Genomic DNA, 27,141 nt, shown 5'->3' on the forward strand with positions numbered 1-27,141 from the left:
TGGCTGAGGTGAGGTCTGTGGACACAAAATTGTCCTGAAGCTGAAGGACTCAACAGTGGGAGGGGAGCAGGGGAGTTGCTGGCAACCCCAAGGTGTTGAGCATCTTAGACCCTGACTCATCCCAGGTGGTGATGTTTTGGTGGCGGATGAGTTTCAGACAGCATCGTGCTCGGCAGCAGGAGAGGTGTGAAGAGTCGTGCACAAGATGATGCCTCGCTGGGGGAGCGTTTCGTGGGATGTGTGAAATGGATGTGCAGGGTTCCTGGGGATGGATCCAGCAGTGGTGGTGAGCAGGGGGTGCTGGGGCTGGCTGGGATGTGGGGCTCCCCGTGCCAATCTGTCAGGTCAGAGACCCCCACGCAGGGTGGGAAGCGACACAGATTTTTTTGCAGCTGTTAAGATCCAAACCATGGGGATTCCTGCTCTCAGGCTTAGTAACAGAAAGTTTAAGCTATGCTTTGGAAAGCCACTGTGCCGCTCCAGTGTGTGAGAAAACAGGATTCGGGCACTGAAGTCCCCTGGGTTTCTGGTAAGTGTGCAATGCTCGCTCCTGACACCAGACACAGCGGTTTCTAAACACCGTTGTTTGAGAGAGACTCCTGCCTTCCAGTCCCTTTTCCCGGTGGGAGGAGAGTTGGAGTAGATACCCCTGGTATAGCAAGATGTAATTAGCTGGGTACTGCTTTTGTACCCCTGTAAAGAGGTGTTTACCCCTGGGAAGCTCAGTATAAGGTCTCACATCTTAATTAAGGGCCCTGAGGTGGAAATTCAGGCACCTGTAAGGAAATGCCATGGTTCACTTCTCTGTTTCACTTTTAAATAGATTTGCCAAACATTTATTTTGTTGTCCAAGCGTTGCATTGAAAGGTGACTGACTACTCTGAATAGTATCAGTTAACCAGCAAATAAGCAAAAGTGCACCAATTGCTCCATTTCTGGTCAGCCTGGACTTGTCTCCTCTGCCTTGCCCTAAGAGCTTTCCCGCAGTGGGCTCTACCCCGAGTCTGTCTTGCAGATACCCGCATTAAAACGTGTGTGCGCATGGAGTTTCTGCTTAGCATCTCTAGGCCATCTCTTAGCATTTCTAAGTCTCTATGCCCTCTGAAGTGTGGTTGACTGTGGAGCATTTTTAAACACCAAATCTCAAAAATTGGACCCGGGATGAAAAAAGATGTGGTTTTTTGTTTGTTTGTTCTGAGTTTAATATGCATTTCAACAGCAAGCAACCTTATGACTTGTAAGTAGGTCGTTGAGGGAGCTGGGGGATGAAAACAGCTGTCCAAGAGAAGTGTTTGCAGCTTGTGTCGGCAGCCTGATGATGGGCTGGCTGGGGGAGCCGCAGTGGTTACTGCCTTGTTGAAGTGTGACTCGCTTTCCTCAGCGTAATTACTTGTGCTGCTATTGCAGGGTCACATAGAAAGGTGGCTGAAGCGGTCTGGTGGTGTTAAAACGGGTTAATGGGAGGCAGCTTGGAGGTTGCTCTCTTTCTTGGTGGGAGGAGCTGGGTTGGAAAGGACCTCGGAGATCGCCCAGTGCAACCTCCACTCAAAGCAAACTCCCATGGGTGGATGTGCTGGTCCCACCTGCTCCACTGCTTGACCATCCTGGCAGGGAAAAACACACATCCAGTCTGGTCCCTTGAACCCAGCAGGTGCTGCAGGGTGGCTGCACAGTGTTGCTAATGAGGTGATTTGTGGGGTTGTATTTTCCATTTGCATTTCCTTATGAATATATTTTCGTGTGAATAGTTGATGTTTCTACTTTGAGCTGCAGTAGATATGGATTTGCAACTTCTCTTTCTGTTTTCAAGGCTCTCTAGCAGGATTAAATAGTCAAAAATATCACATTTTCTAAGAAAACCAAACACAAGAAAACCAAAATTGTGTTTTACTTGGTACATCCTCTCCTGCACGATCTGTGGTACTGCCAGAAACTGCAGGTGTGGTGAGGTGAGAACTCTAGTACTTGTTTGGCATGATGGTTTCTGAAACTGTTTTGAGAGCCCAGTTTTGAAAATGCAGTGTTTATATAAGCTTGATGTGTCTTTTACTTTTTTATCTACATATAAAAGCTATAAAATAGCATTTGTATATATAAATAAAATAACAACAGACTTAGTGTATGAGCTGTAGTCCATCATGCTCTATCCTGCCACTTAAAAATACCATGAGCAGATTTTTCAGAGGAGGGTTAACTGTACTGCATAGCAAAACACCTTAACTCGATGATTAGGTGATGCCTTCTGCTCGGAAGCATGTACGTTCCTTTGAAATATTCTTTTTCTTTGTCTATTTTATTCCTTTTCATGTGGCTTGATGGTCATTTTCTCTTAAAGGCAGGTAATAAATTTCCATCATGATGAAGCGGTTGGCCTCTGTGCCGTCTTGAGTTGATCGCTTGCTGAGGAAAAAAAAAAAGAAAAAAAATCTTTTTTGGTTTTCTTATTTGCTGTCTTTTTATTCCTTTGAGCACCAGCTCATTCTTGTTTCACAAGACTGGGCAAACAGAAGTTCCTGTCTGCTGTCGGTGTCACTCAATATTTTACGTGTAGATAATCATATTCTTCTCTCTGTTCATCTCTGTGCTCCAAAATAACTGCTGCCATCGTTTTCAATTTGGTCGCGTGCTGGCGTGCCAGTTTTCTCATTCATTCACTTATTCCTGAAGGTCAGTGCCTTTGCCATAGGTGGTTATTTTAAGCAAGGGGAAATGTGAAGCAGGGAGCTATCTATGATGGCACCATTAAAGACAAGAAGTTATGAAATAGCATGGTAAAATGTTACTTACACTCCCCTGTAGGAAATGGGGTTTTGAATGGAGATGTGTTACTTTAAATGCAACGTTGCAGCCCTAACATTCTAGTAGGATTTTTAATTTCTCATTAAAACTTTTTTTGAGTTTTCCTCTGTGTTGTCTTTGAGGGTTTTTTTGGACAGCTTGTTCTGCAGGACCGTACCAGCAATGCTGTCATCTCCTCCAGGGGGGAATAGCTTGGTTTCAAGCTAGTACAATAGGTTTAGAAAATCCTCTTTTTGTACATCTTTCACTTTGTAATGCTGCTCCTGTGGCTTTCGCCTGACTGATCCTGCAGCATGTTCATCTGATTGGATTTGCTCTGTTTGGTATCATAAGGAGTAACCTGCAGGCATCCTTTCTGTTTCTCTGGGGTTTGAAGTGCCACTGTGCATTGCTAATTTGATAAATTAATTTCTTCTTCAGTGTTCTTTTAAAATTTGTTGAGTTTCTTTTAATTCATTTCCTCCCCATCCTAAGTGCTAAACCAAAAAAATTTAGAACTTGATTTTGATTTTAATCAAGAGCAGTGGCACAGCACTAAAATATGTGCTTTAGTTAGTGCTGAAATGAAACCCAAAATGCCTGGCTGCCTAATAGGATTGCTTGGAACTGTTTGGTTTTATAGAAAATCTTTGCGCTCTTCCTTACATTTCTTTCGTGCTTCTTTCAATTCGAAGTCGTCTTCATCAGATGCAGTTTTGTAAGTATTCAGATGCACGCAATAGATTCCCCCCCCCGCCCGAATAAAAGGAGCATATTTATACATGTGTGTTCTTCACCAAATTACTTTCTTTTTGAAGTCCCTGCTTTTGTCCCTGAGCCATTTTGAATGTATTTGCTGTATTTGTGACTGTATGAAGTGGTGATACTTGTTAAACTTCAGTTCTGGCCCATGTTTTTAGCTCTGCTTAGGGAGATTGAAGAGATCCTTTGCATTTTTTACATTATTAATATAATGTAATATGAAAATATGAAATATTTAAGATACCTGAGAATAAATTTGTTCCCTACATGCTCCTTGCCATGTAAGATCATCACCAACCTTTGATCACGGACATTCAGCAAGTGAAATGTAAAAAATTTCAGGGAGGTTTAAAAACTTGCTGGTTGGTTTCCCAACAGTGGTTGGGGTCGTTTGTCAGGAGGCAAAACCCTCTCAGCAGCTCTTGAGTTATCTGCAGCAGGAGGAGATACCTAAAAACTTTAAATTATTTTTGTGGATAAATGTTTAAATTGTATTGATGGAAAATAGACCATCAGCTGAGGAAATGAGAATGAAATAGTGTGAGTATGAAAGTACAGTGTAGGGCTGTAGTTATCCTATCATAATGTAACAGTAGATGGTTTTCTGCTCAGTAGTGTAAGAAAATTTGGGTAAAGCGGAGCAAAGAAGAAGGAGTTAGGGGAAGCAGAGGGATGACAAAGAGCTCAGCAGAGCATCTCTGGCAGTAGGAGTGGGGCTCGTCAATGCTGGAGGGATGGCCTTGGTCCAAAGCCTTCTCCAGCCCAGCTCCACCAGCAGGAGCAGTGCCTGCCCACGGTATCACCTCATTCATCTAGCAAATGACTTCCAAAAAGAGGGGGGGGCCAGGGGATTTAAAAAAAAAACAACACCCCCCCCCCCAAACCCCAAATGTCACAGAAACTGTGAAGGTTTTCATATGCTGCTTTTCCTAAAAGCCCATTTCTCATTTGGTTCATTGTCTCAATTTTATACTTTGCAGTGTGTTAGTGTCTGATTTTTTTAGTAAAACCTGCTGGTTTTGTGAATTAAGGGCCCAGTCTGAAGTATTTATGCTTTAGGAGGCTTTAGCTTGACTAGTGCCCACTGGTTCAGCAGCCCTGCGAGCAAAGGGTTGTGCTTAGGGATCCCAGGGGGGTTATTAGTTCTACGTTAAAACGATGGCCATTATTAATAGCGGTAAATCCCCAATCTCTTCCTGTCATCCATCTCATCTTGTGCCTGTCATTCATTGAACATCCAAACATTTACAAGTCTCTGATGCCCGCTGTGTAAGTGTGGGCAAAATCCCCATTGGCGTCGGTGGTTTCGCCCTGGGGTCTAACAGATACTAAAATGATTTGGTGGGGAGTAGCTGGGTGCAGGTCCCTTGTGGTCTGGGTAGCCCTGAAGTCATTGGAGCACAACTGTAATTTATGTTTCTGCAATTTCTGTGGCTTGAAGCCATGTTTTACAATATGTTGTGCTCTGACACGCTGCCCCATTGTTCCTGGGTGTTAATGTGGTTGTTTCTGGGACCCTGGCTGTGTCCAGCGAGCTCGGGGGAGCACCAAGGGCTGAGTACTGGAGGACTGGATGAAAAAGGGTATCTACTTGCTGATAGATAGTTAAACATGATTTTTATGAGAGACTTAATCTCCCTTGTCTCTCTCTGCCTTTTCAAACAACAAAAGCGGTCCTCCTTCTTGGCTCTTCATTCAGAAGCTGTGGGGTGATGCTGGCATGGCATCTCCTAAATTTCAAACTTTTCTCTGGGTGCGTCAGCTCCGTGTTTGATATAGCTCTTTGCAATGGGAGTGACAGCAGGGGAGGAGCCGTGAGATTACATTTACACGGTCTCTTCTCTTACTGAACGGCAAAGCCAACAAGGTTTTCTCCTGCCCTTGGGACCTCGCTGGCTATTCATTTTCTTGGCTGTGAAGCAGCCTCCAGCCTCAGCTGTTAGCATACGTGTAGCACTGCATCTCGAAGATGTATTATTGTGCTCGTGCAGAAACGTGCGGCTGTATTTGGAGATTATAATCCCCCCTCCCCTTAAAGAATGGGTGTTGGGTCTGAAAAATGCTGGATCTCAAAAAGCAGATCCTATAGTGGGATAATATTTAACAATACGTGTTTCTCTGGTCTGGCATCCCCCGGGGGATTTCACCCCCAGGTGTCACGCTCGTGGTGGCTGTGGTGGAGGAGTGGGTAGATGGGAAGGTAAGGCTGTAGGGCTGGCTGTGTAGGTACCGGTCCTCCCTTCTGTGCACCTTTCTGCAAGCTCAGGAATGTGTTTTTTCTTCCTGTGAGCAGGTCAAAACCCAGGAAACCTTTGGGCAGGCAGGATTTGTGTGCTGCTGTGGTGTTAGACAGCTCTTTGCGTCTGTATGTGGCAATGTTGCACCCCATATCCATCAAGACCGCCGAGTTGCTGAGTCAAGTTGCCCATTTCAGAATGATTTCTCTTTTGAGATCATCCTTCTTCATGATACAGCTGTAAAAATAAATCTGTCGTTCGTGTTACGTTGCAGATCCAGGAGAAATTTTCCATTCGATCAGGATGCGCAATAGGAGAGAAATGCGAGTTTTATTCCAATTTGTTGTTTGTTTTTAGCAGAGCTTCAGCCAGCAGTGACCTGTATGCACAGCATGTGATGCTGTTTGCAGGAGCCGGGGCTTGTCATGGCTGCTGCCTCCTCATAAGGATGCAGTGATTCGGGCTGCATCTGCCCTGAGAAGCACCCGCCTGGGCAGGGATGCTTGGCCCCGTCTCTGCCACGGGGCAGCTCCCGTCCCCGCTGCTCGGGGTGAGCATCTGCAGCTGGGGATGTGCCTACCTGAAGACGCCCTACAGCTCTCTTCAAGAGCACCTCGTGAGCGAGGCACTAAAAATAGGCCCTTTGTGATTGCAGTGAATAATCTGTATTTTTTATGGTGAGAAAATATTGATGGGAACCTTGAATTTATCGCCCTGGACCAACAGGTTGCATGTGTGTGTGTGTATTTCCTGCATTTTAGCGCTTCCTCGCCACTGCCCTTCACCTCTTAATCCCCTTATCCCTACGCCAAGTATCTCAGCCCTCATTTCATCCTGTAGCTGCAGCGTTGCAGTGAAGAACGCTTCTGTTATCTCTTGGTTGGGCCTTTTTTATTTTATTTATTTCTGCTCTACCTTTTTTTAATGGGATGATTAGCACTGAATAAAGCAACTAATACGAAGCTGGAGCGTAGCATACTTGTACTTGCTGAGGCTTTCTACATATAAATGACTTGTTTGCCTTTTCGGCCTCTGCTGCAGCCTGAGCAGGGGCTTCTCCCAGCCATCTGCAGCGACGTGCGACTTGTCTGTTCAACAGATCGCAATTTAAGTTAGAGCCAACAACAAAAAAAAAAAGCTCATGAGTAATTCTGGCTGTTCCTCCCAGTATGCCGCCTTTCGCTGCGCTCTGCGTAGATGATTCAAATAATGCAAAATTCACTTGTGGAAAATGTCAAAAACTATCTTGGCTAAATGGTTCCCGGTGACTAATGGGGCTGGTGTTGCTCGCAGAGGCTCCCCTCCGCTGACGGCTGGCTCCAGTGAGCTGCGGCAGCAGGGACCTGACTGCAGGGACACAGAAAGGTCCGCGGTGACACGTTAAATTGTTCAGAGGGGACAGGAGAGCGCGGCTTCCCACATGCCGGAGCGACGCTGCGGTGGAGAGGGGTAATAAAAACAACTGCAAGTAAATATAAATACTCCTGAGAGATGGGAAGTGGCCTGCTTTCTTCTTGGCATCTTCTGTCTCTTGATAAATACCAAGCCCAGCAAGCTGCACGCGCTGAGCCACCACCGCCCTGCATCGTCCTTCCCTCGGTACATTAAGTTACGGCAAGCTGTTTGCTTGGACGAGACATGGTTTTCCTCTGGCTTTCAACTCGCATATCACTTTTATCATTAAAAAGAAAAGCAAGCGGAGGAATGGAAGCGGCTGTCAAGCTCTTCAAAGCAGAGTGGGGTACCAAGTCAGAGGCTCCCCGTGTTTTTGAAAGCTTTGCTGTGTCTGCTACTTGCTTTCAGTTCCCTCCCCTGGATGTCCCCGGGTAGAGGAATAAGATCATTTACAGCCTGTGGTGGTGGATGGAGCTACTTTGCTCGTGTGGATGCCGCTCGAGGTTTTCCTACCAGTCGAGCATGTGAAATCTCACACGTGGTTGAGTGTCCCTCTGCATCCCGCTCGCCGCACACAAAATATCCCGGAGAGCAGCAATTGCACAAGGCTTTACAGCCCTCGCTTGTACGGCCGTCTTTGCAATGTGTGCTTAGTGGTGAAACGCTGCGCTGCCTTCAGGGAGCGCTTAGGAGGAAACTTCGAGCGCTTTCAGTGCCTCGACGGGGATTGAGTTAATCCCAGGCAAATTCATTCCTATTTACCATCTTCCTACAAGCAGCAGAGAGCAGGGTGGTTATAATGGGGGGTGTCAGACCCTCCCCACTAGCACCCACTTCGTACCCCCCGTGGTGCTGTCTCAGGGCCACGTCTCTGTCGTGGCAGAGGGGTGCCCAGTGGGAGACCCCCCCGGTGCGGGAGGAGATGCTGTGATGTGGCTCCTCTCGCCCTGGCTGGTAACGACATACGAGGTCTGCCTGGTCCTTAAAGATAGCGGTGCTTGGCAGAGGTGGTGACGTCTCGGCAGCGTCTCTTTTGACCTGAGTTTTAGCTGATCACCGTTGCTATTTATAGACCTGCATGGGCTCCCATCGTCAGAAACCAGCTTGCTTCTTCCTAACCCTGTTTCTTAGCCGTGGCCGCGTTTAGGTGCTACAAAGGGATTTACATAGTGTGGCAGACTGAGTAGTATTAGAGACTTCTGAAAACAGTCCTGTGACTGCAGAAAGGTGTTTGTGGCACAGCGGTTCGTGCCTGCAGAGGTGTTCCTCACCACCTTAATTCAAGCTCGTACAGCCTTGCTCCCAGACCTCGCCCTTCTCTTGTACCCAGCTCCTCATCTCAGAGACTGAATATGCAGCCGTGCTCCTGGGCAGCCCTTATCTGAGGGGGTATGGTGCTAATTGAACTAGGAAAACTGGTTATTTTAACTCTGATTGAAAGGCCGTTTTATCTAGGCTGTAAACCTTTTGATCAAGGACAGCTGAAGGGTGGGATGTTTCAGTTCTGGATTCGGTTCATGTTGTAAATAGGCTGTGCCGTTGGCTTGGCTTTCTACTCCGGATGAAATCAAAGCCAAGTTGCTGGAATGGCTCAAAAGGGAAATCCAGAGAGCAAGATGTGGTCTTAATGGGATGGGAATAGACTATGCAGCAGGTCTGTGGGATTAAAGGTTTGTCAGAACAAGTTAAGGCATAGACATAATGTGGCACTAACCCAGCTGGAAGTCAGTTTTGAAGACTGAAGGGCCAGTGTGTCCCTCCCCTTCCTCCCTTGCCCCCTGCCATGCCCACTTTGATGCCCATCTCCTGCATCTTAACTGAGCTCTGACTGCTTGTGCAGCAGCCCTGCTGCCAGGTCGTGGCTCAGGAAAATCCCCCAAGATGGGAAGAAGACTTAGCACTGACTTTTTGCTCCCTCCCTGCCTGCTCTGTCACCCTTGCTGTGTCCAAGCCATGGGGTTAGACTGGCCAGACCCTTGAGTTGAAGACCTCCATGGAAGAGACCTGAGTGGTGGGCAGCACAGATGTGCCCATCAGTCTTATGGAGAGAAAGTTTTGGTGCCCACCTACCTCCAGCCACCCTCTCCCCCTTCTAATGAGCATAACACAGTATTCCTGTTAGATGGAAACAGAAGCACAAACACTCGGGCTCATATGTTCAGCAAAGCCCAGATTATTCTGAATCATCCAATATCCTTATCAGAGCGCTACAGACGGCACTTGCATCAGTCACAGCACAGGCTAGCAGAGTTGGTGGCAGCGTTCTGCCCGTTTTAATTGCCACAAGCGAGCAGCTATTTGAAGCCCCGTCCCCAAAGAGCAAATGAGCTTGTCACTGCACGTAACTCAGCTTTGCTAGAAACATGGGCTCAGCAAGCGTTCCCTATTAAAAGCCTGCTAAGGATGCAAATGTATAGGGGTGCACGTATCGTGCAGCAAACAGCTGGGCATGCTGGAGTAGGAGCACTGCTAGGCTTGGCTCTAGGAATGGGAACTCCCCTTGGCATTATAGTTTTGGGGTTTTTTCCCCCCTCTCTCTTAACTGCAGAGTACCCTGATACATAAAGACATAGGTGAGGGGAGGAAGCTGGAAAGGCTGTGTCCCTGCAACTCCTTGGGTGTGGGGTTCCCCTGAAATCAGCTTCATCGTGGCTCTGGGCTGCACATCGGTTCTGCTCAGCCCCTCCTGTCCTCTCAGATGTACCGTCTCTTCTTTCTTCCCTGGGAGATATCCCATATTTCTCCTGATCTCGTGGAAGGCACTGTTTGCTGCTCCTTCCGCCTGTGAACAGAGTATGATGCCCAGTAGATAAAATACCAGGTCTACTGGAAAGGTCTGGCTAAAAACTAGTGGTCTGTGCTAAAATTACCCTGGGGACCTGAGGAAGAGTTGAATTACCTGAATTTCTGGATTCCTCAGTAATAATGAGCATACTTATTGTGGGGAGAGGCTTGTCCTTGAGCGTGTCTGCCTCCATTTTGCCTGCAATGGGCAGTACGTACTCTACGTATTGCAAAACCTTTCAAGCTTTGAGAAAAGCAAATACCCTTTGTGTTTGGTGGGGCACAGCATGCCAATGTGAGACCAACGGTGCTGGGGCAGAGGAGGGCACCCCCCCAAAAGGTGAAGCCCAGTTAAACTGAGCCCTCGTACCCAGATGTGTTGCTTTCATCTAGTCCTGAACAACCTGCCCAAGGGACCTTTGGCAGACTGGGGCATGAATCCTGATTTTTTTGGAGTCCCAAGTCAGTACTGAGATGCTGGGCCAGGCCAGCTAATACCCTGAAATCTGTTTTTACAAACTCTACCTTATGTTCTGACCTGCCATATTAATTTTCCAGATGATATGATTGTGGCTTTCAAATTGGAGAGCGCTTTGAGAAATATTACCAAACAGGCATGCTGCTGCTGCCATCTGTCTTTGAGCTGCTTCTGGGATCCCATTACTTGCTCTCAGCAGACGATCGTTATTGCTTTATTGAATTAGGAAGAAAAAAAATCCAGCGGCTTCTGAAATATTGTTTTCCATAACTAATTCCAGGTGCTAAATTCTCATTGAGACCCGGAGGACATGTTGAAATAATGCTTTATGCAGATCCTGGGTGTAAAGTTTTTACAGGTCTGCCCAGGAAAGTCCCATGATCTGATAGGTTTGAAGGACATGTCTTTTGGAGGGCTCTAAACAGCTCCAGCACCACTGCATTAAGTGGTCTCAAACCCATGCCACCCCAACCAAGAGCCAACATTAGGTGCTACATTACTTTTTGTAAAAAGTGAAGGCTTCATTGCCCTTCCTGATGGTTTTGGCCAGCTCAAGCTGTTGCCCCGAGTCCCCTTTCTCCTCCAGCCAACCCCTTTTCCCATGACTTCCAGCTGCCGGCAGTTGCCCCGTGCCACCCAGCCTGCATCCCACCAGGAAGCAAAGGTCTCAGCGTGGTGAGACCGTCTCCCTGGGCGAGTGGGTCGCTGTGTGCCGATAAGCAGCATCCCCCAAGGTGATGTTGGTCATGCCCAGTGTGCCATTTTGCATCCCAATGCCTGCTGCATGCTGAGGTTCAGACCTGCTTCTCCTTTCCTTCTCTGCAGAGTGCCAGGAGCCAGCCCAGCCAGGCAGGGGGTTAACACCAACAGACGAGGCTGTGGGCAGATAAAAAGCTTATGGGAAGGTGGTGTTTATTTGAATGTAAAATGTTTTCCCTGCCCTGGTGCACAGGTCTTGCTGCTTCCCTCTTGCTGGCCAATCCATCCCTTATCTGCCCAATTTAAGGCAGTTTGGGTCTGATTGCTCGCAGTTGGCATGGCTCCCGCTGTTCAGCTAGAGGTCTTGATGCACAACACTTGAAAATCAGCAGTGAGACGTATCCAGCTGTACACCTGAAAATAGAGGGAGCAGTGACTGCTCCTGCTATCCCGCCTGCGAAAAATGCCCTGTAGATCAGAGTCAGTCCCGTGACTGGTAATTGCACTTAAGTCATCTGGGTTTGAGGCCATGGCACTGTGACAAGATTTATTGTTTCTCCCTGAAAGGGGTTTCTAGTTGGCATTGGAGCAAATCAAGGGGGTGAAATCAGCTTGAACTGTGTGGTTTGCTCCTCTGTAGTTTCCTTTCTGTCTGCATGGACATGGAGCAGTGCCGTTCCCGGAGCACCGCAGCTTGCATCGCTTATCATCTGGTCCAATGTGCTCCGTGGCTGCGGCGGCAGCACCGGTGGAAGGGACATGGCATGGAGGTGCTGGGCATGTTTGGCACCTATAGACTATGTATTGAGCTATAGGGCTGGACTAAGGAATGCTCTTATAGAAACTGTGCACCTTCTCAGAAATGTCCTGCCAAAGGCATAGGATGGCTGCCTGGAGACAGCTGTCTGTCACAGCTGTGATGCTTTAATGAAAAATACACTATTTGCAAGTAAGAGAAACTTTTTTTTTTGCTTTTTTTTTTTTTCCCCTTGGCCTGACAAGTTAATTTGAGATTTCATTAAACACTGGCCTGCTCCTGCAGACAGAGTTGTCAGCTGTGATGGTGTGGACGGATGCCCTCATCGAGGAGCTCTTAAATACTTTGTTCAAATGAGCAACCTGATTTATTTCTCTGGTATTTATTGCTTGGGGCTGCATGCACCACTGTGTCCAATACATCTCCATCTCTCTTTCCATCTTCTCTTTGCAGCCACCGGTGCTAGAAATGCTGCTGTAGCTCAGCAGTGGGAACGCTATCTCGGCAAGGGGATGCTCTCTGTGCACCACGGGGTGCAATAGCAGCCGTGCAGGCAATAAGGGGCTAATGGCAACCTTAAAATAGCAGTTTGTGGTGGTGTGTGTAAACAAAAAGGGTGTTCGTGAAAAAATTCTTGCATGGTGGGTTTGAGGTTTTTTGTACCAACCCAAAGCTGCTGCTGTTTGGAGATCTTTAAAAAAAAAACAAAAAAAAAAAAGCTAAGAAGCCCAGAAAGGTTGGAGAAAGATTTGCTGCTGGTTTTTTTAAAACTGAATAATTTCTATTTGAAATTTTTCTCTTCTCTAACAGTTTCTAGTTTTGTAATCAAGGACTCGGCCCCTCGTTTGAGCAGAACGAAACTAGCTTTCCTTGTAAGCTTGCCCAGGGTTTTAAGCTGGGCTTGAGGGGTCCCAGGCAGGTTGCTCTATGGTGATCCTTTGAGCCCCCCATCAGGAGGGCAGCAGAGAGCTCCTCTGACTGGGTAACTTCATATTTTGGCTTGGGTGATGATAGAAGAGGCAGCCTTTCGAATAGCAGGATTCTTTTTGATTAAGAGTTTATTCGCCTTTCTGGGGTGTATCAGTTGAGATCTCCATGGCAATAATGACTTTAGATCAGCAAGCAAAAATCATGGTTTGAATGACCAATTTTAATCTTGGTTTGCAACTAGCATATTTTTTTGAAGACAGGGTGATTGCTATTGTAGACTGGCTTGCAATTAAGTATCCCCTTCTTAGAGGGTATATAATGGCTATAAAAACCTCAATTAACAGTGATGCGGCTTTACAGGTATGTGTTCAAATTCTGATTGTTTGCAGATTTTTGTGTTAGAGTTGGTTTTTTTACTTAGTAGATGATGACTTATGAGCTGGGTCCAGGTGCATTTGGATGGGGATAGGAATTCCAACACAGAAAGCCTATTCTAATTTATTAAAATAGGTAGCTGGTGACTGGACAAGCTGTTTCTGGTGTTTATGGCTGTGCTTGTAAGCCCGTTTCAGGTGCCAGGGCCACACAAGTGGGTCTCTCCAGAAGAAGGCAAGACAGGAGGTGGGTCTGGGGGCAGGTGGTCTGTAGGCTGCTTTGATGGGACCATGCAAGGCTGAGCTCCTTTCATAGCATGCAGTCCTCCAAAGCTGCCCGAGCAGCTCCTAAAAATGCACAGAAGCTGTACCTGGAAGCGCAAAAAAACATTAATTGGGTCTGAAGGCCGTGGAGGTGCCATGGAGCCCAGGGGAGATCAAGACCAGGAGTTCTGCAGCTTGAAGGTGGTGGCTGGTTGCCTCTAGGAGACTTTTTGCACGTTGTGGCCTTGGTGCCAGGATGTTCTTCCCCCAGTGGATGCCTTCAGCAGAGAAGCTGTTGGCCGACTGTTTTTACTGAATAGAATAGCCGCTGTTCAGTGTTTGTGGTCTGTAGGACGGCAAGTAATGGACTTAGACTGCAAGGAAGATTTAAGTTAGTATTTAGGGAATGTTTTCTAGCAGTGAGGATGGTTAAGCCAAAGCCCCTTTATTCTCCCTTTTGCTGCCCACCCAGTAAATCCACAACTGATGGGAAGTTTTAAAGACCAAATTAGACAAACATCTGTCGGCAGCGATGCAGGCTTGTTTGATCCTGTCTGGGGGCAGAGGATGGAGCCAAAACCTTTCAGAGGCCCTTAGAGCCCTCTCGTCTTGCTGCTTCTGAACACCAGGGCGAAATCCCGAAGCCTTTAATGCGGATTTATTGGAACAAAGCAGCAGTGTAAATAAAATTCAGGCGTGGGAGCATCTATTGGAAAAAGCAGGGAGTGGGGCAGGGAAAGGCAGTGCTGGGTGCCCAGGCTGGAGAAAACCCCCCAATGCCTCTCATCTGCTTTTCAGAGAGTCATAAAGGTACTCAAGGTTTACGGTAGGGCCCCGAGCCCCGTGGGAAAGCATTCTGTGTTTGTCCGGGGTCACCGGAGCCCGGAGGTTGTACCTGCCCCTCTGACCGGTCGATGTGCGGTTGGTACAACAGGTTTCCCAGGGCAGTGCTCAGCGCTGCGGTTCGTTACCCCTCTGCCACGGGAAGGGGGCTGCCTGGGATGGCTTCGTCATGGGTTTAGGATTAACCCTCCTTCTGGACACCTTCCAGGTCCCCCTCTCGGGTCTCTCCTGTCTGAGCGTGGTAAGTCCTGGCTGGACGGGACCTTTCTTTCCCCTGCCTCCTCCGCGAGGTCCTGAGTGCCGTCCCTCGTGATAGCCCTGTCAGGCCTCCGTCCTCCAGCGCGCTGCATCCCGCTGTGCTTCACTGCAGCTCTTAAGCTCCGTCACAATCATCTAATGAAATTCCTGGAGAAACCAGTACAGCCGGCTCCTGAGGAGGGCTGTGCGGGACACCCAGCAATGTCCGGACCGTGAACAGAAGGGGGTATGTGCTGTGCCTATCTCCTCCCAGGTGCACATCCAAACTTTGTGCCTATTTATTTGCATCCTCTGAGTAACACAATAACCCAAATGAAGGTACAGGCTGTCCGAGTGATTTCAGGCAAGATCAGACCTGCCCTGAGCAGCCTACACTATTGCTCCTTTGGTCAGCATTTGGTAACAAGCCGGCGTGTCTCGGGATCATGGCATCTGCTTGCTTTTCCTCTGCTGCAGCCATAGATTTGTGTTTCATAGATTGTGTGGCTAGCTGGATTATAAATTATTCATGGCAGGGAACTTATCGTGTTTATCTGGAATAATTGAGCAATTAAATCTGTTTAGGTATGTAAAAAGATTGTGCAATAGCTTGTCTATCTTCAGGCCTTAAATTCTGCAAGAGCATTTATTACATATTTAATCCAGAATAATAATAAAAAAGAAAGGCAGAAAATACATTTTGCTTTGATGCATTGATCTACTCCGATACATTAATTTGCAGAAGTTGTTCTCTCCAGCCGCTTCACTCATAAATACTTATTGGCCCAGGATAAATGAGACCTAACTTGGCTCCTTCAGTTTGGAGAAAATGTGAGGCCATAACACCTGGTCTGTGACTCTGTCTCTGAAAATGCTTTGGGCTATTTATGCTAGCACCAGGATTGTCTTTATTGTTTAAAACTTCTGTCCCAGATGCTTGCTACTGGGTCAGAGGATCATGATCCTCTCTGCCCTGTACCGTACTCAGATGTTGATGCTGCCAAGGTAATGCAAAGTTTGGGGTGTAAAAGGACCTTCAAATATTCAAGCGTGCTTAGTTTAGTCCCTGACCTACAGCCATTATCTCCTATTGCTGTAATTATCCAGGAGGATTCCCAAAGGAGCCAGAAACTCATGGGCGAGGCTGGAGCAGGGACCACTCATAACTGAGTAAATGTGGAGCCATGCAGTAAATGAATGATGATTTTATTTTGTGTTACCAATAGGAGACTGGGCTGCTTCTAAATTAATCTGTTATAAGTCTATTTATCGAGAGCAGCCTATGCTCTTTATAGCATTATAGCTATGAATTGCATCGCTGCTGTATGGGGTAGCCACTCTGCACCCAGAGAAGCCCCGTGTCCTCATGTATTTCTCTGCTTTGGGCAGGAGTACCGGTGAAAGGAAAGTTTTTTGAGCTCTTCCGCTCCCTCCCAGGCTGCTATTTTAGTTCTGCAGAAGACAATAAGCGAGCAGGACCGGAGGCTCCTGTTACTCTGGACATCCGTCCTTTGGCTGGCGGCAGGGTACGGGAGCAGGAGCAGCAAAAGGCAAAGCAAGCCATTAGGCTTTCCTTGACCGCGAGGGCTCATGTGGAAGTCCCGCATTACGGAGCGGGAAAGGGACCTGGGGCTGCACTTAGAGCACATTGACGTGCAAAGCTCGAGAGGTTAAAACCTGGGGTGAGCTCTTCGCAATCCTCCCTGGCCGAGCCCAGGGGACAGCATCCTCTGAGCACGTATAGACATATACGTCCAAACCTTTCATGCGCTCCTGCGGACAGGGAACAAAGGCTGTCTAAACAGGAGCTAGTGAGGCAGCAAATTGCACAAGAAACCTTCCCTAATGAACTGGAAGGACTTGTCCCTTCGCCTCAGGCGGTGGCACTGCCGGCGTGCTTAGCTAGGCAGTGCCTTGCTTTGGCGGGGGGACCCACTCTCCGGGGGGAGCAGAGGAGCAGCGCCTGTGTCTGGCACTGGAAAGGTTTCCTCCTGCCCATCCGCTTCTCTCTGCCAGCAAGGGCGAGTAGTGAAGAATGGGATGCTTGCGCTTACCGAGGAGCTAGCAGCTCGATCGGCGCCTTAGCCAAGGGGGATGCTACTGGGGGAGCACCGTCCTACGTGCGATGGCAGACCAAGGTTAGTTGCGAAGCTGTTCAGCGTGCACTTGTTTTCTTTGAATATTTGCTTCATCTCTGCATCGGTGGCTGCATGGTGTGGGTAAAGAGCGTCCAAACTGTGAGACGCGGGAGCTGGAGGTTGCCTTTAAAACCCAGAGGGTCTGCAGAGCCTCATATGGGTTAATGCCTCCTCATGCCCTTTGGGAAGAGGAGAAGACTTGCTCTAGCAGCCTTCAGTTAGTTCAGGGAGTGCTAACTAGAGAAAAGAAAACTGGTTAAGAAGTGACTAATAGGATGAAATGGCACTGTCTTATTCCGCAGCTCGATTCTCTGGACAAGCGCAGTTTCCCATCTGTTATTTGCAGTGAGGGAGATGGGTTTGGGGGTTGGGTCCTCTTGCTCGCCAGCAAGCGAGCAAGTTGATTATTTTCTGGCAAGCATTAGCAGCGTGATTACTGACAGCTGTGGTGGCTTCCCCTTCTGGGCAGGAGTGCTAAGGACTAGATTTTATTTGTATGGAGATGTTTGAAGATAAAGATGAGCATAAGGTGGCCTTTTTCAGAAGTGCCTTGGTGACCAATTCCCCTGTCAATTAAGTGCCGAAACAGTCCTAATTGCACAGTTCCTCTAGAGCCCTGGGTTCTCCTCAAACTGTGCTTTAGCTTTGGACCAGGAAGCTTCAGCCCACGCTGCCTGCATGTTTGCGTCCGCCTCCTCTCCGCCTGGATGCACCCGTGAATTTTGGTGATGTCTTGACATGCAGCATGGCCACGGACCCACAACAGCTCCTGCACCCCGGGCCGCTCGTGGTCCTCCAGAGGTGCCTTAGGAGACTTCATCTCCTGACATTATCTGTTCCCCCCCAGATCAGACCCTGGCTGGTACACCACATTGCAGCCTCCCACGGGATGCTTTGCAGGATTCTCATTTCATTTGCACGCAGGCTGTGCACTGATCCAAACAACAGGGGCTGCTTTTCCTACCCTCAACGTGCAAGCTTCATGGCGAGCTGTCCCTGCGTTGCTGTAGGAGAAATAGGCAATAGTTCTGCTTTAAAAAACAACCCCAGAACTTCAGAATAAGACAAGTATTTGTATTTGTCGTATGTTCTACCAGCCAGTCTGAGATGGTGTGGGAAGCCTTCTCCATGCGGTGCCTTTAACTTTTTCTGTGCATCAGCAGCTCTTCCAGGATTTGCTGAGCTTTCCCTGCTCTCCTACAGGCATTCCCACCTCCTGGCTTCCCAGGAGTACCCCAGCTCCCCACCGCAGCTTGCTGTTCCCTCTGTTCTCTAGCCGAGGGCTGCCTTCTAGTACTGCCTCTTCTCTTGGATCAGGATGTTGCTTTAATTGCAGGGTACGTGGCTTTGGCAGATTTCAGCATGACAATATAAAATGCAAGACGTACTCCCCAGAGAGCCCCTCTAGAGTGGATCCGGGAGGCATGGAGGGGAAGGGACGTTTCGCTGACTGGCTGATTTCGTGAGACAACAGTTCATCTGCAGGCAGAGCTGATGAATTGAAGGCACGTAAGGACACTCTCAGGCAGGTCACTGGCAGCTCTCGCAGCTCTAAGGAGAGGCCAGGCTGTTGCAGTATTCCTCCAGGATAAGCCAGTAGCACCCATTAATGAAACCCTTCTTCATCCAGTCAGCAATCCTTGGCGTTGAGCCTCCCTATTAGCCTGATTAACACAGTACCTTCATTACCCAATTCCAGCTTTGGTTATTTTTATACTCCTCTAGTTCTGGCTGTACTGGTGCCTGCGAAAGGCAGAGGAGGGAGCTGTAACGGTGGCCTTGGGGTGCATCTGCTGGGGCTTGGCTTTGTCGGAGGTGGCTCTGGGGCAGGAGCCTGCTTGGGGCTCTCAGAGTCGAAGAGTTCCTGAGAAGGCTTGCTGTCTTGCCCTTTCCAAAAATGTGGGGTTTTTTTCCGGATTTCCAGTTTTGTAGAATATTAAATACACACGTTTTGGGCAACTTGGAGAAAACCCACGTTCCTTTTCTCCTCTGATTTCCCATGAACTTGGCTTCTTGGTTTTGTTAGTTGTGCACCCTGTTGTCTCATGCCAGGGGAGGAGGATGGGTTGTATCTTCTGCTGAACAAAGCTCCTTTGCTCCGTCCTGTTCAAAGTGGTCAACTTTGGATGGGATTTATCACGCTTGACTCGAGATGACTTGGGAGCTGTTCTTCCCAGCCTAAAATAATCATTTAAAGCAAGTCAGATGGGCTGTGCTCCTGCAGTGCCCAATGGCCTCCTCTGATACAAGGTCGTATAGCTAGCAAGGTCAGATGGCTTTGGCTACAGTGATGTGTTGTAAATGTGTAAAGCTGGTGAGGAACCATTCAGTCTCAAGTCTGCAAAGTCTTAAACATGGTTATCTAATGCTTTGCTATTTTTTTTTGGTTTTATTATATTTATGTAGTAGAATAGCATCCTGGGTGAACTCCAAATGATTCAAAATAACCAACCCTCAGCAAAGACAGAATTATTCTTCATTATAATCCTAAATTTTGGCTTGAAGAGATCTTGGATGTTCAGTTAAGAAGTCTTTCTGCTTACAGCTCATTTTAAAGCTTCTCCTGCCTACTGCAAAGGCTGAACTCTATAGTTGAGATCCTTTTAGAGCTGTATTGTCTTACCTCAGGAGAACAAAACAACCTGCACATTACCAGCGCTCCCTTGCATCTCCTCGTAACAAATCCCGGGGACAGGCTGTTTCCATATAGTTTCCTAAAATAGGTGGTGTTAGAATAACTTTAGAAGCCTTATAAACTCAAGCTGTCTCTATTGTTTCAGGTAATTTTTAACTGGGTGCTTTTCTTGGTGTTTTTCTAGAGGGATCGGTAAAATGCAGCGCATAGGGATGCTTTTTGGTCCCCCATACCTGTGCAAAACCCTGCTCTCCTGTACTGCACCCCTCTGCAGAGGGTCAGGATCTGGCCCACCATGCCTATGCCTGTCTATAATTCTTATCGGTGTTTAAATGTGCCCTGGGCACAGCCAGCATGTGCTGTGTATGTTCCTGCTACAATTTTTTTAAGGAAATGCTGATTGGAAAGTTTTCATTCCTAAGAGAATTTGCAAATGGTTGGTGCTCGCAGCTGCAGGACGGCATTGAGAGGGGGAGGCGCATCTGGCAGCGGTGACCCCACAAGTGCTGCAGGTTGCAGACCCGTCCATGCATTAGGGAATAGCAGGATTTGGGAAGGGGGTTAGAGGAATAGTCTGGGATGTTGCGGGGGTCTGCGATGGGAAGGGTAAGGCTGGTGGTCATGGGTGCATTGTTCGCTGCTTGCTGGGCTGGGGCAGGTCAGATGTTGGATGCAGATATGCCAAATGTCAGTAAGGATGGGATAGTTCAAACTTTCAAAGCTTTTGAGATCGGTATGGGTATAAAATACCCTATGGATGAAAGGCCTGCGAGCTTTACCTCCCTGATTCTTCTGCTGAGCCCAACAGCATGTGTATAATTTGCTTTAATGGTTAGAAACATCTGCTGTTAAAAGTGATGCTTAATATATTTGGCTTCCATTTCCAGTCATTAGTTCTTTTTATGCCTTTTTCTGCCTAATTAAGAACCTTTTAGTACCTGATATTGTTTCCCCTGAATGTGCTGCTATATCGTAATCAAGTCACTTCTTAATCTTCTCTTTGATAAACGAAAAAGATCAACCTCTTTAATTCTCTCATTTCAGACATTTTCTGCATCCCTAGAATCACTCTTACAGATCCGGTCTATATCTCCCGCAGTGTTTTACTAATCTCCTTAAAATGTTGGTGTGGAACCATTGCGGGCTCTGGAAGGAGTCCCTCGGTGCTGGAAGAGGAGACTGAGCCACCTCCTCACTCCTACCTCCAGCTCCGGGCTTCCCTCATGGAGCGAGCACAGGTTTGCCACGCAGCAGACATGCGTCTTCACCGATATTTATCATTTCACCAAAATCTGCTGTGTGTGAATGGTGGTAGCCATAATGAGATGAAGACATTACCAGAGAGATACCTAAGCAGTGGTGAATCCTTGTTGTCTCCCAGATCAGCCAGGTAACTAGTCCTAAATCCATTTAGAGTATTCACTATTCATATTTTATAATGCTTTTTTTTGTCAGCATGTCATGCATTACTAGGTCAAAACACCTTTTGGACATCAGGGATATTGCTTCTGTGCATTACTAATATCAAATGTGCAGAGAATAAAATCAGGTTTGCTTGCTGTGACCTATTTTTCCTAAAACCACGTTGACTGGCATATATGCGTGCCCTTCAGGTCTCTGCTGTGTGAATCCAGCACTTTCTGTCTTGGACAGATGTCTGGCTAGCTGTCCCCTTCAGGCCATACCTTTGCCTTCTTGGATATTCAAGCAGAAGACCCTTCCAGTCGTCTAAAATTTCCTCTTAAAAATGAACATCAGCATGCAGCAGTTTTCTTAGCAATCTTAGAACTCTTGGATGCAAAATTATTCAGATCTGCCAAATTTAAATATCTTCTGGTGCTGGTAGATGTTGTTGAATGTTCTTCTTCATTGCTAATAAGCTGGAAACACTTCATCCTCATAATGAGTGTTATCCTGCTTCTTCCCAAATGTTCAACGACAGTAATTACAGCACGTCTGCCATATCTGTCTCATTAACAGCTTTACCATCTCCACCCAGTGATGGACCCCATCCTTTCTAGGATGGCCTTTGTCCCTAATGCCCTCAATCAATCCTTCCTACTGCTCCCCAAGAGACTTATTGCCGAAGCTCCTTTGTTTTCATACAGCTTAAGCACTTCACAGCTTCTCGGTTGACATTGGTGTGCTGAGCTGTGATATTTGCTGATTTTATATTTCTAATGGTGCCCTCTGTTTTGCACAGCAGCCACCTTCACTTTTAGCTGGCCCCATTTGTTCTTCGTTGAGGCATCAGTTTGGTTTCAGAGCTATCATCTACATCCCCATTTTCTTTGTATTTTTCAGTAATTCCCCCACGCAGATTTCCTGGGGTGAAGGAGATTAGCGTGCTCTGAGCAGCCAGTCTCAGACTATTCAAGAGAGTGCAGTTTTGCCTGCCCTTATTTTAGGGTATAATGGTGACTTCAGCATTCCCACAAGGTTAGCTGGACCTAGAGTTTTCAATAATGTTGGGTTTTTCTCTTCTCACCGATAGGCGTTTCATTCTGCTAGTTACCCACAGTGTTAGCAGTGATCAAGAAGTAGTAGGATAAATTATTCTTTTCATATTCTTGCCCCCTATTTCTCTACTGTTTTCTGAGCATCTTCCCCCTGCACGATGAGTCTGAGGCAAGAAGAGGAGTTTTTAGAGGATGGCAATGCAAGCCAACCGAATAGTTCACAGTTTCATCTATTTCTGTCTTATTTGTCCAGTTTTCCACCAAATCAAAACTTTCAGGGGTTGGATTAATAAAGATTTGTGCCCAGGCTTTTCCATCCTCCTTTCTCTTTCTTGGGGGAAGGATGTTTGGCAAGACAACTTGGCCCTTCCTCTTTACTCTCTTCCCTCCAGGATCCTTTAAATTGTCTTTGATCTGTGTAATCCACACGTGTCATCAGTTGCATCTGTAGAGGCCAGTCAGGCAATTTGTGATAATCCCAACTAAATTTACATTTCAAATGCTTGCTCTGGGAGTGCACCTCCCCGCTGTATTCCCTGCAGCTTTCTCCTGATCCTCAGGACAAGACGTTCCTCAGCAGTTGCTCATCAAGTCACCGAGAACAATTTGATGGTTCCTATGCCATCTGAAAGCCCCCTGGCTTTTTTCTGTCTCGGTCGCATAAGCCAGGTTTATTGTGGAAAGTGAGAAAGCTCCGATGATCATGTTGCTCCCCAGCCCTGGGCTCAGGAAGGTCCTGGTGGACTTGTCCATGAGCCATATGCAGCTCACATGGCCACGGGACCCGGGGACGGTACCTCCCGGTGCCGCGCAGCAGTTCTCCTGCAAAAGCCTCGGCCAGGGGCAAAGCGGGCACCACGCGTGGTGCAGGCAGGGGGTGAACCAGCAAAGCCGGAGCTGTGAGCTGTTCAGTATTCACCAGCAGCGCTTGCTTCTCGTTAAAGCTGGCAGACAGTCAAGAGCAATCAATTGAATTCCCTCAATATTTTGTTTGATTGTTTGGAAGTTTATGCAGGAGAGTGGCAAAGTATTTTTCCTGTTCCAGAAAATAAGCTAAATCTTGTGCCAGGGTACGATAAAAACAGACTATGCAAAACCAGGAGTGTGGAGCGTGTCCTTTGCCGCGTACCTTGCGGTCGCAGTCCCTTAAAATCTAGATGCAAACAGTCCTGACGGCGGGTTTGGGAAGATATCCTCTTCCCCCAGTTTCCACCTCACCGGAGGGTCTTAAAGTGTGGGTAAGGAGATTATGCAGAGAGGGAAGATTTGCATTTCTTGGATACTGGGAACTTTGCGGGGAGAGAGAACCTGAATAGAAAGGATTGGTTCTCCCTTAATTGGAGCTGATGGGGATGGCGGGCAAAGCTGACAGGATTTTGGGAGACACTCTCCTGAAATAGAATAGCGGGAAGAAATTCCAGGGGGTGTGAAAGCAAAAATAACATGGGGAATTCTGTATGTCAGAAGAGAGACAGCAAGACCATAAGAAATTATAAAAGCTACAGCAATATTTTCAGGAACTAAATATAATGTGGCTCATTTGGAAGGGCTTAGAGAAACAACGATGTAATGCGAAGTTGCTAGGGAAAAATTGAAGCTGCTTTTTGCTCAGCTCTGAGTGAAATATTCGAGCAGAGGCTGGTAGGGATAGTGGCGTGGGAGCTCAGCAAGCACAGTGAAGGCTGAGAAGAGCACAGAGCTGATGCTCAACCAGGCTTGTAAGGTGATGGGAAGAGCTTTGCTGGAGACTAAGAGGCAATGCAGAGCTCTCTGCCACCCAGCGAGCCAGCCAGGTGCTGGGCAGAGAGTGGAAGGGGCATAGTGGGCAGGTGGAGGTTTGTTTGTGCACCCCTCTCTAATCCATCTTTCCTAGTTGATCTGAATTTCCTCTATTTTAAAAAGTCATTATTTAAAGGCTGGGCTTTATGAGAGTCTTCCTGGGGAGGGAACCTCTAAGGAGGGGTTCAGGGCACATCTGCCTCCCCTCTCAGGGACTCGCCGTCCTGTCCCATCCCAGGACCTGCCAAAACACCCGACTGCATCTCTGCAGGCAGCTCCTGTGAGCAGGAAAAGGTTAAAACGTGCCTGCGGTTGGAGCAGAGGGGGAAAAACCCTGTGGCCAGGTTACGAATCAGTTGTGCAGCGCCCACGCCTCCAACTGGAGGACCAAAAGGCCACGCGGACCTGGAGACGCGGGGCTGGGTGAGGCGATGCGGCTCGTGCTGGCCCGTGGGACAGGCAGCCCCAGGGGAGCGCAGGGACTGGGACCCGTCGGGTGCTGCACCTGCAGCAGCCTGTGCCAGGCTCTGGGTCCACTTGGCCTGGATGCTGATCCGGTTTTTGGGAAAGCTCTGGTCCTTTTTGCCACCTGAGTTGCTTGTCTCGGAGAAATCTTTTTGCAGGCAGACCCAGTTGTCCTGCTGACTGTGCTATATATTAAAATTTGCACAGCCGCTGAGCATCCTGGGGATTCCTCATATGGGAAGGCTCACAGCTTTTATACAGCCTCTTTAATTAACTTAATTCAGACATTAGCGTGTCACAGGGAATGTCTCTCGAGGGGGGAAGTCTTTCATTTATCACCACTTAGCCAGGGAGCTTTATATTTTTCATTTGCATCCAAAAGTTCATTGTGGCGAGAGTGCGAGTTAACCGCTTAATCCCCTGTCAGCGCCTTGCCGGCCCAGCAGCACAGATGCATCGTGCAAAGAGAACCCGTTCCATGCTGGTCCCTTATGGGCTGCAGTGCCAAATTTTCAGGTGGGATATCACAACCACCACACCGATTCCAGAAAAGCCATCTCTGCTGGCCCCGGGGAAGCATCAGGCATGTCACGGCGGCTTTTCCTCCGGGAGGTACCCAGTGGCAGCAGGCAGCATGCTGGCACTGGGGAGCGTTGCGGTTGTGCACATGCATTATAGCAGCATTCCTCTAGAGCTGCGCCAGACCTCCTGCTCCTGTCTGAGGGGCCCTGGCTGTTTTCCGTGCTAGCTCTGGTTGCCAAATGGGAGGAAAAAAAACCAGGCTTTAGGGAGGTGGTGGGGCCGGGAGCCCTCAGAAAGGCCGCTCTTTGCTGAGAGAGGCACAAAAAGTGCTGTCTGCAGGCAGAGCCTCGTGGCTAGCAGAAGCTTTACAGCAGAAGCCTTGGAAGGAAACCAACGCTAATTAAAGCTTGCTTTCACACCAGCGTGTTGTGCCGTGGGTACCTGTGACAGATGGGGTCTGTTCGCCCTGACTGCGAGATACTTTTTGTGAAGAATGTGGTACCGAAATGTTTCTCAGGGGTTGATGGCTTGTTCCTATAGCTCCATAGGGTTTGTTTAGGGGAACCTAAGGGTGCGCTGGGGCTGCCTGTGGGTGGCTCTAGCCTGCCCACCGCTCACTGCCCGTGTCCTCTCCTTGTCTCGCAGGTGAAGGAATGGTTGTGCTTGAACTGCCAGATGCAGCGGGCGCTGGGGATGGACATGACCACCGCTCCTCGCTCCAAGAGTCAGCAGCAGCTGCACTCTCCTTCGCCATCCCCCTCCCACTCCCCGGCCAAGCACCCGCAGCCCCCAGGTGTGGATAAGTCCCCGCCGGCCACCCGCGCCCTGCCGCCTGAGCCACCCAAGCCTCAGCCCACAACGCCGCAGAGGGAACCGCACGGCCCAGGCCAGCCAAAACCTCAGGAGGCGGCCAGGTCCTCCCCACAGCATCAGCAAGCCAAGCCTTCCTCCTCTGAGCAGAGAAAGACGACGGGAGACGCGGGGGCGAAGCCTGCTGTCCCGGCCCCTGGGGCTGGACCACAGGAGCAGCCCCAGGAGGGGCTCACAGGGAAGCTCTTCGGCTTCGGAGCATCCCTCCTGACCCAGGCGAGCACGCTCATGTCCGCCCAGCCAGAGGCGCCCCCTCCAAGCCAGCCGTCTCCTGGCAAAGTGCCTCCAAAAATCGTCTTCAGCGATGCCAGCAAAGAAGCTGGTCCCAAAGCCCCGGGGGCACAGGGCCGGGCTGGTGCCGCACCGGCCGTGAAGCCGGGCAAGCCAGAGCAGGGTGTCAAGCCAAAGGAAGTGCCGAAAGCAAAGGTCTCGTGCCCCCTCTGCAAGGCGGAGATCAACGTGGGCTCTGGCGAGCCCCCCAACTACAACACCTGCACGACCTGCCGGCAGCAGGTCTGCAACATGTGTGGCTTCAACCCCACGCCTCACCTGGTGGAGGTAAGGGGGCTGGCAGGGGCGGGTGCCTTCCAATCCGAGGGTCGGTGCTCTCTCTTCGCTTAAAATGGAGAACAGATGGTGCGTTTTCCTTCAAAGGTTTGAAAAAGCCTTTAAGAAGCTGCTGAAGCCAAGTCCGTCCTGGGGGAAGGTCCAGGGCTGGCGGCCATGGTCCTCCACCTCTTGACAAAGGCATGGATTTTGTATGTGTACACTGATTTCATGCTGGTTTCGTGCAAGGAGCGGAGCAAGGGGTGGCTGTTGTTCAGGGCATCCCCAGCAGTGCCCACTGCTCCCCAGAGGTGTCCAAGGGTGAGGAAATAAAAACAGGTCATGCGGGTGCAGGTGCCAGAGTCACCTCCTCCTGCTACTGTGGATGGATGCCTTGGCCAGGCTTGGGATGAGGCTGGTGAAGGACACTCTGCAGCTCCTGCATCCTCAGACGGTGAAGGTGCAAGGAACGGGGGGAAAGTGGCAGGACTTCAGCAGGAGGATTTGAGATCAGTTGAGGGCATGCAATGGCCTGTTGGAATTTACTGCCCTCTCCAGATGGCAAGAGCCCTGCTCGGTTGTGTCTGGGTGCAGGGCACGGGAATGGGCTGAGCACAGGATGGACGTGGAGACATCCACAGTTCTGTTTGGATGTGAATTGGCTGGGTGTCTTGCAGCCTGCTGAGATGGAGTGCAAGGAGAGGAAAAGGGAGGTTGAGGTGGTCCAAGGTCCACCCAGTCTCACCAACTGTAGTCGAGGAGGTCTCTGAATTGTTGTGATGCCCACCCACATCATCATCCCAAGCGCCAAAAAGGCACCTTAGCCAACTCTAGCCACCCATGCCTGCAGAGGACAGTGGCACAACTGAGGCTCAGGTGGAGCATCCTCCTACCCCTTCCACCTTGGGAGAGAGGTCTTCCAGACCCTTGGAGAAGACCTCTGTTAAAGTCTAGACCCTCACCCCCTCCTCTACTGGTAATTCAAGACCCTTACAAGAGGAGGCCCAGGGCTTTCTTCTGGAAGTGCTGCATCTCGCAGCCAGTAAGACACAAACCCGATATCATTAGCACATGGAAAAGTTAATGGAAACTTTAAATGACCAGAAGTAGGATTGCTAATCTTGGCTTCGTTCCATGGTGGATAATTACATTTTATGTCCCTAGCTCCTCCCTGCAGTTTCAATTACAC

At 48.7% G+C, this 27,141-nt stretch overlaps 1 protein-coding gene across 1 annotated transcript in view; it reads left to right on the forward strand.

Moving 5' to 3' along the window:
* Positions 1-27,141, forward strand: part of BSN (bassoon presynaptic cytomatrix protein) — a 95,457-nt gene that overhangs the window by 24,232 nt on the left and 44,084 nt on the right. The window contains exon 3 of the mRNA XM_075052625.1: positions 25,182-25,964. Coding sequence (XP_074908726.1) covers positions 25,182-25,964 — 783 coding nt within the window. The remainder of the gene's footprint in view (positions 1-25,181; positions 25,965-27,141) is intronic.

Source organism: Buteo buteo, chromosome 21, assembly GCF_964188355.1.
Source record: "Buteo buteo chromosome 21, bButBut1.hap1.1, whole genome shotgun sequence".
Classification (NCBI taxonomy): Eukaryota; Metazoa; Chordata; class Aves; order Accipitriformes; family Accipitridae; genus Buteo; species Buteo buteo.